This window comes from Mytilus galloprovincialis, chromosome 7, assembly GCF_965363235.1.
Source record: "Mytilus galloprovincialis chromosome 7, xbMytGall1.hap1.1, whole genome shotgun sequence".
Taxonomy (NCBI): Eukaryota; Metazoa; Mollusca; class Bivalvia; order Mytilida; family Mytilidae; genus Mytilus; species Mytilus galloprovincialis.
Window position 1 is genome coordinate 37142211 of NC_134844.1, and position 12221 is coordinate 37154431.

The window sequence follows — 12221 nt, forward strand, 5'->3', positions numbered from 1 at the left end:
TTAACAACAGATTACAACATAGTTGGGTTTTTTTTTTGGGAGAATTGTATGTTGTCATCTTGTATACTAAAATAACTACCTTGCTGAATGTTGCTGTAGTTGTGAAAATACAAAATAAAGGTCTACCTCTAGCAGGAGGGTGATATTTTATTAGTATTATTATTTGACATTTTAGATAACAAAATATATGACTGATACCACAGTAATATAACATCTCGACCTCGATGGTCGGTCGAACAAAATCAAATGGTATGCAGAACTTTATGTTTCCAGAAGATAGAATTACCTAAGCTAGTCGGCATCGAATACTATAGATGACATAGTACACAGTACTGGTACAGATGTTACTAGTGTTTATGATTGTGTGTATGCGTACAACGAAAGGAAGGCATAGATTTTTGATAACCCCTACTATATACTTCTGTTTTCATTTAAATTAAAAATCAGATGATCGTCCTGCTTTCTTGCTGTCACTAGTTATTCGCAGTGTGTATACAAAATATAGTTTGTTCTATTCTGTAGGTGATACTTTTTGCAACTGTTTACCTTGTATATTACATTTTTGTAACATAATTTACGTTATTATTTTAGATTTATGCAACAACCATCAACGATACAAAAAGGACAACGAGGTGCTAAACCACATAACAAGTGTGATATACCTTTATTTTCGTCATCAAATCGATTCCAGTATTCGAGTCTAAAAGATGAGCCATCAGAAGATAAAACACAACAAAAACCTCCTCCTCTTAGTCCTGCAATAAATGAGATTCATCATGAATTGGAAAATCACAGACATCTAAAGAGACAAAGCCCAACAGACATTTCAAAGCCTTCTGGTAGAAATTCGTCAAAATATTTGCAATCAAAAACTCTTGATATTGAAAACTATGAACATACTGCTTATCAGTTAGGAAATGGAGACATGTCAAATTCAAATTTTAAACAATCATCACCAAACTTTCATATTCCATCCACCTCATATGAGAAAAGTAAGGCATCGAAACTACCACCGCTTATGGTCAGGGCGAATGTGACTAACGATGTTAAATATTCTCCTGATGTAAAACTCAATCTGGGTGTTTATGGAATGCATAGTCCATTAAGCTTTCATCAAAACAATAAACATCATGTAATTAATGATTCTTTAAAGCAGCAATACTTTGAGGGAATGACTTCCCCAACTTTTTCAAGAAATCAATTTAATGATGACCCTCAGGACGAACCAGAAGACCTGTCCTTTTCACCAAAGAAACAACGACTCGACTCGGAATCAAATTCCGGCAAAATGTCTCCTTCAGATGAAGAACAAGAACATATTTCTAAAGAAGAAGAGAACAATATATTACCATTGTTGATTAATTATAAAAAGACTGCTATCAGCACAAACAGCTGACCCTATAGTTAGCTGAGCAACTTTTTTCGTACTTTTTTAAATACTTTTTGTAATATTATTGTTTTATATGTAATTTCGCTGTGATAACCACGAGAAATATTTGGTGCAGTACATTGTACTATATGAAATGCATTGAACATAAGTGCTCTAGTGATACTAGGATATTTTGATATCAGAACATTATACGTAAATTTACTTTAATTACTATCACTGAGATGGATGGATGGATGTATGTTTAACGTCCAGTGGCAAATTTGATATGATAATGAACCCTGATTTGTACCACGGAACGTTTTAAAAAATGACAAATCGTCTCCCCGTTTAGTATTTTTTTAATAAATAAGTATTTTAAGGTGGTACCTAACACTTTCACTAAAATTAATTTGGCTCGTTTAATTTTAATTAAATTTTGAAAAAGTATTTACTTTGACCCTTTAACAAAAATATAAAAATTTCCAAAATTTTGAACCAACCGTTTTGTCAGAAAAAATACACTGGTTATATAGCAGTTTGACAAACACCAATTTCGATCATTAAGAAGCTTAATATTCCCTATACAACACAACGTAATTAAAACGTTTAGCTGACTTTACAGAGTTATCTCCCTGTAGTGTTAGGTACCACCTTAAATATAATTTATATAAAATCAAGGAACATTTACATGGCGATTATAATACTCTTTATCCTTTCGAGGTTATGAAAAACTATGTTTTAATATTTTTAATTAAATCTTTATAAATTTATTTCAAAACCAGTATTTCTCGTGTTGCTTTAGTTAATGCAATCTTAGATTTATCGTAGTTTTGTACCTTTTCATATATCAACAAGGTATGAAACGAGATGATTTAAACGCTTACGCCTTATTGTGGTTGTGCAAGTTCTCAAATTCCATGCAAGACAGATTATCGGTTTTTATGTATACCACCACTTCTAAGACAAATCTTTAAACATACACAGTGTTAAAAACATTTGTATGATATATTTATTAAACTATCAATAATGAACTTTTGATGAGGTAAAACATAAGTTACACGTTGACCTGTTCAGCTTATATTGACTGGGGACAAAGTCTGAGGGTCAATAGATTCTAACATATCCTTATATAATATAGCCAGTACGATACGAAAATGCAATTTACCACTTTTGTCGGTAAAAGATAGAAACTAAAAACTGAAGAGGTTGCAAAAATGTGTAAAATAGAATTACATAAATATTAGCATTTTCCTAAAACTTATGTTGATATGGTAGATACTAACTACTAAATATATCAAGTATAAAACAGATTACAAAGTACTGATGAATATCTACTTAGTATGGGATGAGGCGACTTGAAATCATATGTCTTTCATTATAACCGTTATGAGCTTTATCAAATACATATAGTGCTTTATCAAAACTATATTTTGTTATTGTGAAATGTATATTGTTAATAAAATGTCAAAGACGTAAACATTTTTTAACCAACATATATGACCAATACATTACATTTCAACTATAAACTTACTGCTGTTTCATCGAAATAACGATTATTTCATAATTTGACTGACTAAAAATATAATTTAAAAAAAGTAAAAACAAAAATGAGAAGAAACCAAAGGGATATTCAAAGTCAAAAACATACTAAACAACGCTGTGACAAACACATACTAAACAACGCTGTGACAAACATATACTAAACAACGCTGTGTCAAACATATACAAAACAACGCTGTGACAAACATATACTAAACAACGCTGTGGCAAACACGAAAACACACTCTGTGACAAACATACTAAACAACGCTGTGACAAACACATACTAAACAACGCTGTGACAAACACATACTACAGCGTTTGACAAAAACATACTAAACAACGCTATGGCAAAAACATACTAAACAACGCTGTGACAAACATATACTAAACAACGCTGTGACAAACATATACTAAACAACGCTGTGACAAACATATACTAAACAACGCTGTGACAAACATATACTAAACAACGCTGTGGCAAACACGAAAACATACTCTGTGACAAACATACTAAACAATGCTGTGACAAACATACTAAACAACGCTGTGACAAAAACATACTAAACAACGCTGTGACAAACATACTAAACAACGCTATGGCAAAAACATACTAAACAACGCTGTGACAAACATATACTAAACAACGCTGTGACAAACATATACTAAACAACGCTGTGACAAACATATACTAAACAACGCTGTGGCAAACACGAAAACATACTCTGTGACAAACATACTAAACAATGCTGTGACAAACATACTAAACAACGCTGTGACAAAAACATACTAAACAACGCTGTGACAAACATACTAAACAACGCTGGGACAAAAACATACTAAACAACGCTATGACAAAAACATACTAAACAACGCTGTGGCAAACACAAAAACATACTAAAAAACGCTGTGACAAACACGAAAACATACTAAACAACGCTGTGACAAACACGAAAACATACTAAACAACGCTGTGACAAAAACATACTAAACAACGCTGTGAAAAAAACGAAAAACGACCAATAGACAAACAACAGTTAAAAATACATCACTGGGCAACAAGAACCCAGCTAAACATGGAGAGTGATCAGGTGTTTAGGTGCTCCGCAAAATTAAACAGATCCTCCATCACTAGTGGTACCAGTCTTATTGCTTGTGTAAGTACAAATCCGCGGCGATGAGTCATCGAAGAAAAGAGGAAACAATCATTTTCATTAGTATCCACAACACAATACACAAGAAACTGAAATCTCCACTCAAACTGAGAAACGATTTATAATCCTTTATCATTTCCAACTCCTCTAAAAGCGCTTCTTGTGCTGACACAGAAAATTATGATAACCATTGTAGTAAGACAAAGTTCATGGTTATTTCTGCATTGTTTTTTAGAAGACGTTATTTAGTGTCTGGTTCATTTTTCATTTTGACCAATGAAACGTGTTGAGAGTAACTATTATCTCAAATGAAAATGGAAATGTTAAGTCAGATCCAACTAAAACATATTTGTAAGTATCCAATACACTGCCATGCAACGTTTGGATTGCTTGTCATTTGCTTAACGTCTAGTGGCAAACATTAATGCATATCTATACAAAGGTATACATGAAGAGGGAATGAACAATATATACAACAGCGATACAAAGATATGCTTACTTGTTCAAGGTGTACAGTGTATCTTTTAAAATGGAAGGCCTCTAAAATATGAGGGTTGGAGGATAAGGTTAATATAGAGAACCCATGTCATCGTTTATAACTCTAATGAACTTTCTAATCTTGATGAGGTCATGTGTATTTCTAAATTCACTGAATCCCTCATTACATTTGTCGCGATTGCTTATCTAAGTATTCTTTTCTTTCTGTTATAAAGAAAAATCGCATTTGAGTAGATAATGGTATTCGTCACATAGAAAAAACAGTCCGAATCATTTGAATAATACTGGCACAAAATAAAAAGCGACAGAGTCAACTTCAAATACTACTAGAAGGGGTTAATTTATACATACATAACAACTTTAAGATAAGATTTGCGGAAAGCGAGGAGTACTCAAAGGAACAAGCTAGTTGAACATGGTGATGACATCGTGTGTTTTTAAATTTCCGACCATCTTTAAAGAAAATCTTCAGTGTCATTAAAAGAACATTGAAAATTAGTAAAATATGTAACCAAACAATTCACGATCTTTCCAGGGCATCCTCTCATACAATGATTGATAATTGAGATAAGTATCCAATAAAAAATTCAATAAAGCGAATCCATGTACTAAAGGTCATCGTACAGTCTTCAACAACGAGCAAAATTCATATCATAGTCCCCGACATGAAAAAATTAAAGAAAAAAAACAAGACTATGACCAAAACAATCAACAAAACACAAATATAACAGACAGCAACCAACGACAACCGCGGAGTTTCAAATTCCTGACTTGTAATTGAGTGAGTGATTGTTGTTGTTTTAGCTCCACTTTTTAGTGCCACGTTTGTTCTATTTCGAGGCTGCCAGTTTGATTGGTGGCGGAAGCTTCAGTGCTCGTAGAAAACCACCGAACTTCGACAGGAAAACTGACCATCTAGAAAATTGAAAGTTAATTTTCAAACAAGATGGACGAGGCTTCATTTTGCAGCCTATTCTTAAGTAGTGCTGCCTCATACCTGAAAGAATTTTTATGATACTTTGTAATTTCTATGTCTTTCTAGAGACATATAATACATTGTATTATATGTCTCTGGTCTTTCTTAGAATTTACCCCCTATACATCTTAATAATATATTGATGTATATAGGATTTTTTTTTTCTGAGACAAGTGCCTGTGCTTGTTATGTCTCTTATGGCGCACATCTAAAACAAAGGAATTGCATGTTTATTTTATTTTTAAATTTTTATTACAACCTCTTTTTTTCTAAAAAAAATTAAATATATAAATAAAAGAAGACGATATAGATGTATAGCCTCTAAAGCTCTTTTTGATTTACCCAAAAAAATGTGAAAGCCAAAAACTACATAAACGCCTAAGGAACTACTGATATGTGTGATGAAATAATACCTGTCTATATATATGATATGAAGTTAACTATGAATTATGTTAAGTTTTGTTTTATGCCACAAGTATCATTTTATTTATATGACAAAAAAGAATTAATATGTAATAAAAATATGTATCTATACAATGTATGCTATGAAATCAAAGTTTTCATGATATACTAATTTTTAATGAAAAAGTATTTTCTTTTTTTTTCTTTTTCATGATAATTTTTCTTATTAGCGAGTTTACAAATAAAAACTGAGTAGAAAAATAAGGGAAAATAAATGTCCTGTGTGTATACCTTGTCGGTCGCAGCTGGATAACTCAGACTAAAACAAGTAGTCCGACTTTCGATATTGTGAGACCAAACTATATTTAATAGGCCGAGTTTGATATGTACCGAGTTAAGTATGTATGGTCCGAGATGTCTAGCAGTCTTGTCGATTAACTCCCTTGTGGCGCTTGGTTTAAAAATAAGTCACGTGATTTTTAACTGGGGGAAATTTGAAACAACAAACAACTGTAACTTGTAAAAAAGCATATAACGCAGATCATTTTAAGTATCATTGAGCGATGCCACCACAGTAAGAGATATACCATTAAGGGGAATATGTTCAATGAAGTTGATTAACCTTTTTATGTGTAAAAAGTTCTATTTCAATGCAACACCATCATTGTTCGTGTTAAGTGTTTCAGCTGCGCACACCTATAAAATAAAGTTTTTTGATAAGTGTAATATATTATACATAAATATAGAAAAAAAGAAAGAAAGCAGGAACAACATTCAGCCATGATACAGCATTTGGTATTTACAGACAGCAGAAACAATTTTACCCACCATACCATCTAGAAAATTAAAAGTTAATTTTCAAACATGGACGAGGCTTCATTTTGCAGCCTATTCTTAAGTAGTGCTGCCTCATACCTGAAAGAATTTTTATGATACTTTGTAATTTCTATGTCTTGTCATAGAATTTACCCCCTATACATCTTAATAAGATATTGATGTATATAGGATTTTTTTTTTCTGAGACAAGTGCCTGTGCTTGTTATGTCTCTTATGGCGCACATCTAAAACAAATGAATTGCATGTTTATTTTATTTTTAAGCAGTTAAGCTGCTTTATGCGAGCACCCTAGATTTATGTTCTACCCAATAAATGCTGAAATATGTGCCACTTTTATTATCTGGCTGGCTATCATGTTATTTATAACTAATTCAACACTTTTTTCATATTTTTTATTCTGGAATATAAAAAATATTACCATAAAAACGTTAAATGGTTGTCGATTTTCTCAAAAGTTTTGAAGTTGCACATAGGAAGTAGTGCTCGATAGAAATCCTTCTATAGTTTATTATTCCCTGTGCTGTTGGTTAAGATGTCAAAGAACAATTGTATGAAATATTTGATCGCCGAAAATCTATAAAGACGAGTCGTTTACATTTCCCAAAAGGCAAAAGTCGTAGGAATATTGTTTGTCATCGATACGTATTACATACGTCAGTAGTCTATTAATCAGCTGATATAAGTTGGCGGCAATTTCAAATTACATAGAAGACGAAATTTACGTACCTTTTAAATTGGGAGGATTCTGATGATACATAGGTACTTTATTATTAATCATTTTATTCGTTTTTTGTCTGAAATGATTGAGATTATTTAAATCATCTAAATTCAGTAATCTTAAATGTATGCTCATTTGTATTCTCGTTATATTATTCCTTTATCTCGCAAATGACTTCCTTCATGCTTGTCAAATAGAGTTGTTGTTATTGTAGTTTTCTGATTGGTCAATGTCAAGGTCATTTTAAGATTGTTTCGCTTTGGTGTTACAATGTAACATAATGCTACACGTGTTTTGATTAAGCTCAATGTGCTTCAATAAATATTGAGATTAAAACTTTAACAACTGTTTTCTAAAGGACGGCATTATTTAACTTCCAAAGTCGCATATAATATTCTGTAAAATATTAAGTCCGAATCTGTGACGCGTATCACACCGTAATTGTTTTTACTTTACAAGGAATTTTTGATTTCCGGTTCAGAAAAATACGACTTTTTTGTTATAATGTTTCTTTTTATAATTTTTCTTATTTAAACACTCGTTAAGTGTTCTTGAATCAATTCTATGCGGTTCCCTCAATCATGTATCGTTGTACCCATTTGTAACTCGTTACAGTTGAAAAGAATTAGTAAATTCACCATGTACCATTTGTACCTGGTTACAAATGTAAGGGGGGAAATATTCAGCACTAATTTCTTGACATATATGGACTAACGAGGCTCGAGAAACGTTTATGTTTTCAACAAGTTGAAGTTACAAACAAGTTTTTCTTAATTCCTACTATTACAGTTATTTAAAGTTTAAATAAATGTTTTTTTTATTATGATATTAGTAATGGAATACAGTTAAACCGTAATCAAGATATTTTAATTCAGTTATAATTTGAGACTAATAAAATACACCTTATCACTAATCCCGGCTGACCCGGCCGCTTGAACTTTTGACGCATACAACAAAACAATCACTTTTCCATTGTGGCGTCAGATATTTTGTTTTATGACGACAAAATTTTACGGGAACCTGTGTGATTTTCAGTAATGGCGGACTAATAGCGATAAGGTGTATGACACTGCCTACGGTTACATGGAAATGTAACAATAATTAAAATATTATTGTTACATAGGAGACTAAATGCCGGAATGCATGGTTGGGTAAGGACCTGTTGAAAACCAGTGATGTACGATGGGACTAGAAATATGTACTAATAATAAAAGTTGAAGACATTTATTTTATATTTGCAATGCATACATTTATTACACGTATACAATTTATTTACTGTAATTTTTTATTTACAATGACAATTTCTACAAATCCAGTAAGTGTTTTTAAAGTCCGACACATTTTTGATGAACGAAATAAAGTCCTCCACTGATACGTGTACATACAGAAGTTCTTAGTATTAAAGTGACAGTTAGCAAACTTTGCTTTTGATGTATCAATTTGCATCAAATTGTATAGCTGTATGAAATTTATGTCTTGATATTGTTTTAGTTTCCTCTAAAACGCATCCCAAGTTTAAATGTTTTTCACTCTAAATAAATTGGTTCAAAGTATGACAGTAATAAGAGAAGGTGTGCAGTTAAATACTTTAAAAAAGTGAAACCATTGAACTACATTTTTCGCCTTTGGCACTCCTAATCTTGAGTAGTATCTTTAGGAACATCAAAACCATTAATACGTAAAACTATTCAAAAAAGTTATACACCATTTGTTGAATAATAATATTTATTTTCTATCAGTATCAGGGGCGGATCCAACCATTTGATAAAGGGGGGGGGGTCCAACTATATGCTCCCATTCAAATGCATTGATCGGCATGTTTTTCATGTACCCCTCCCCCCAGTAACAATAACGTAATGCTGAGATTACTATTAATCTCAGGGTAATGTAACCGTAGCCTCAGTAATTATTGTTACATTCGTAATAAATCAGTTCCTCGCCCAACTTTGCATTCCGGTAATTAGTCTCCAGTGTAACAATAATATTTTTATTGTTGTTACATTTCCATGTAACCGTATCCAGTGCCTAATAAAATTGAGAATGAAAATGGGGAATGTGTCATATAGACAATAACCTGATCTAAGAGCAGACAACAGTCGAAGGTTACCAATAGATCTTTAATGCAGGGAGAAACTCCTACACCCAAAGGATTGCTTTTGCTGGCCCCTTTACATAATAACGAAAATGTATACTATTTCAACTAGTCACTTTGTTCCGGTGGAACTTTTAAATCAGAGGAAGAACAAAGTAACACATACTAATAAGTTCCTCTGAAACTTTTCGGCTAGTGAGTTCTTTCCGCCCGGAACTTTCCAACATCGGAATAAAAGAGCATTTACAATAACTTTTTTTTTTTAACTTTTGATTTTTTTATTTCCAACAATTACAACATATACATGATATACATACAATATAATACATATAAGATAAATACAATGTCATTTTTATAAATAAATCTTAATTGGAAATATTTTACATTTTCTATAGAAAAGATAAAGCAAAAAAAAAAAAAAATAAAAGATAAAAAAAAAAATAAAGAAATAAAGAAGGAAAAATAAAAAAAAGCAAAAAACAAAAACAAAACTCAAAAGGATTATCCAGTTACATCCCTATCTTTATTTTTAATATCACATAATTATGTTGAAATTATTTTTTTTATATTAACGAGACATATTTCTTTTGTAACAGCCATCAACACTGATCAAGTACATAACATGGCAAAAATATTTTCTTTAAAAAAGATTATAATTAAGTAGTCCTAAGTAATTGTAACAACAACAAAAAAGACATTAGTCGGTATACAATAATAGTTTTTCAAAAACATTCCATACATTGTCAAATTCAGTTATCTTTTTATTTTTTACAGCTATCATACTCTCTAATTTATACATATCTTTCAGTTTTATTATAATTGCTTGCAATGAGAGATTCTTTTTAAAGCATCTAGAATTATACATATATTGTTTAATATAAAGAAAAATAATGTTATATGGATTGTTGGGAAATATTTTGGATAAGTCTCCAAAAAGAAAGTTTAATTTATTCATTGGGAGACTTATTCCACCGGAAAGGAACCAGTTATCAACATCCTGTAGAAAATCTTGTACAGTATTGCAATTCCAAAATAGGTGTTCTATAGACTCATTATCTGATTTACAAAATGTACACAAAGGATCATCAGTCAATTTTATTTTAACTAAATACTGATTTGTGGCAATAATGCAATGGTTAATCCTATATTGCAGCCACTGTAATTTACTATTTTTAGTAACAGCAAAAGGCAGTCTGAAAATCTTTTTCCAGTTCAGGTTCTGTTCACCTAAAATTTTAACCCACTTAAGCTGTCCAGTAGGAATAACATTATTTCTAGTCAGTACAGAATACATATCTTTTGATCCTTTACAATGTTTTAAAAATATTTGTAGACATGATGGTATAAAAGGACAAACTAATTTGTAAGATCCTTTAGGGAAAGATTTTGATGCCTCTTTCACTGCCGAAATAACACTGTTAAATTTAAGAAAATCTGTGTTAATGTTATATTTTTGCTTAAATTGGTCAAATGAAATATACAATCCATTTTGGTCAACTATATCATTTACAAATCTAATACCACTTTTGAACCAATCTTGATAAATTACTGATTTATGACCAATCTTAATAATATTGTTCAGCCATAGTGGATTTGATAAAAATGAATCATAAGTAAAATTTCTTTCTTTTTGAATAATCATTTCCCAAGATCTTAGTACATCTTTCCAAAAATGGTTGTTAACTTTCATATACAGTTGTCTAATATAATCAACACCACAACTAAACAACTTTCTTTTATCTATATTTGACATGAAAATATTTTGCCATTTACTATCTCTCTGCAAAATCCTCCTAATCCATGTTGATTTAAGTGCTGTAATGAACATATTCAAATCAAGCATTTTCAAACCACCCTCCAAATAATCTTTGATTAGAATATCCTTCTTAACTCTATGTATAGGTGAGTTCCATATGTATGAATAAATAAGTTCATTTATTCTCTTAATAATATCATCTGAAGGATTTGGCAGAGAGATAATGAGATGGTTTACAATAGGCAAGACTAGAGTTTTAACCACAGTTATTCTCCCTATAACAGTTAGATTCCTTTTAGACCATTGATTTAAAGTATTTTTAATCTGTACAATTCTTTCAGAATAATTTATCTTAACAATTTTTTCAAGATCTACATCAAAATTAATTCCTAGTAATTTAAAAGAAGTTTCACCCCAGGACAGATTTCTGTTAGGACATAAGGTATCTGTACTATATTTTTTGCTCCCAAACCAAATAACTTGTGTTTTTGTGAAGTTAATATTCAGTCCAGATATTTTTGCAAACCAGTCTAATTCTAATAATGATTCTTGTAGAGATTTTTCACTCCCATCCAAAATCAAAGAGGTGTCATCAGCAAATTGTGACAATTTATGCTCAACCTGTGTGACCTCTATACCACTAATGTTGCTATTTCCCCTTATTTTCAATGCCAGAATCTCAACACATAAAATAAAAAGATATGGAGACAGGGGGTCCCCTTGTCTACAACCTCTTCCAATAGTAAAAAAATCTGAAAGGTTCCCCCCCTGGATGACAGCAGAGTTGATATTATTGTAAAAAACTTTAACCCAATTGATGATAGATTCGCCAAAATTGAAAAATTTCAAAACATTTATCAAAAAATCCCATGATATTGAA

The 12221-nt window shown here is 31.3% G+C and overlaps 2 protein-coding genes across 11 annotated transcripts in view; both read left to right on the forward strand.

The window, feature by feature from the left end:
- The window catches only part of LOC143082894 (transcription factor ETV6-like), a 77442-nt gene extending 74596 nt beyond the window's left edge, over positions 1-2846 (forward strand). For all 9 annotated transcript variants that reach the window (XM_076258883.1, XM_076258884.1, XM_076258890.1 and 6 more), the window contains one exon: positions 592-2846. In XM_076258883.1, the coding sequence (XP_076114998.1) occupies positions 592-1396 (805 nt within the window). In that variant the 3' untranslated portion in view covers positions 1397-2846. The remainder of the gene's footprint in view (positions 1-591) is intronic.
- A 3529-nt stretch (positions 2847-6375) lies between these two features.
- The window catches only part of LOC143082897 (kinesin-like protein KIF23), a 41628-nt gene continuing 35782 nt past the window's right edge, over positions 6376-12221 (forward strand). Inside the window, exon 1 of one of the 2 annotated variants that reach the window (XM_076258893.1) lies at positions 6376-6512. In XM_076258893.1, the coding sequence (XP_076115008.1) occupies positions 6502-6512 (11 nt within the window). In that variant the 5' untranslated portion in view covers positions 6376-6501. The remainder of the gene's footprint in view (positions 6513-12221) is intronic. The other variant, XM_076258894.1, reaches the window with a different exon arrangement.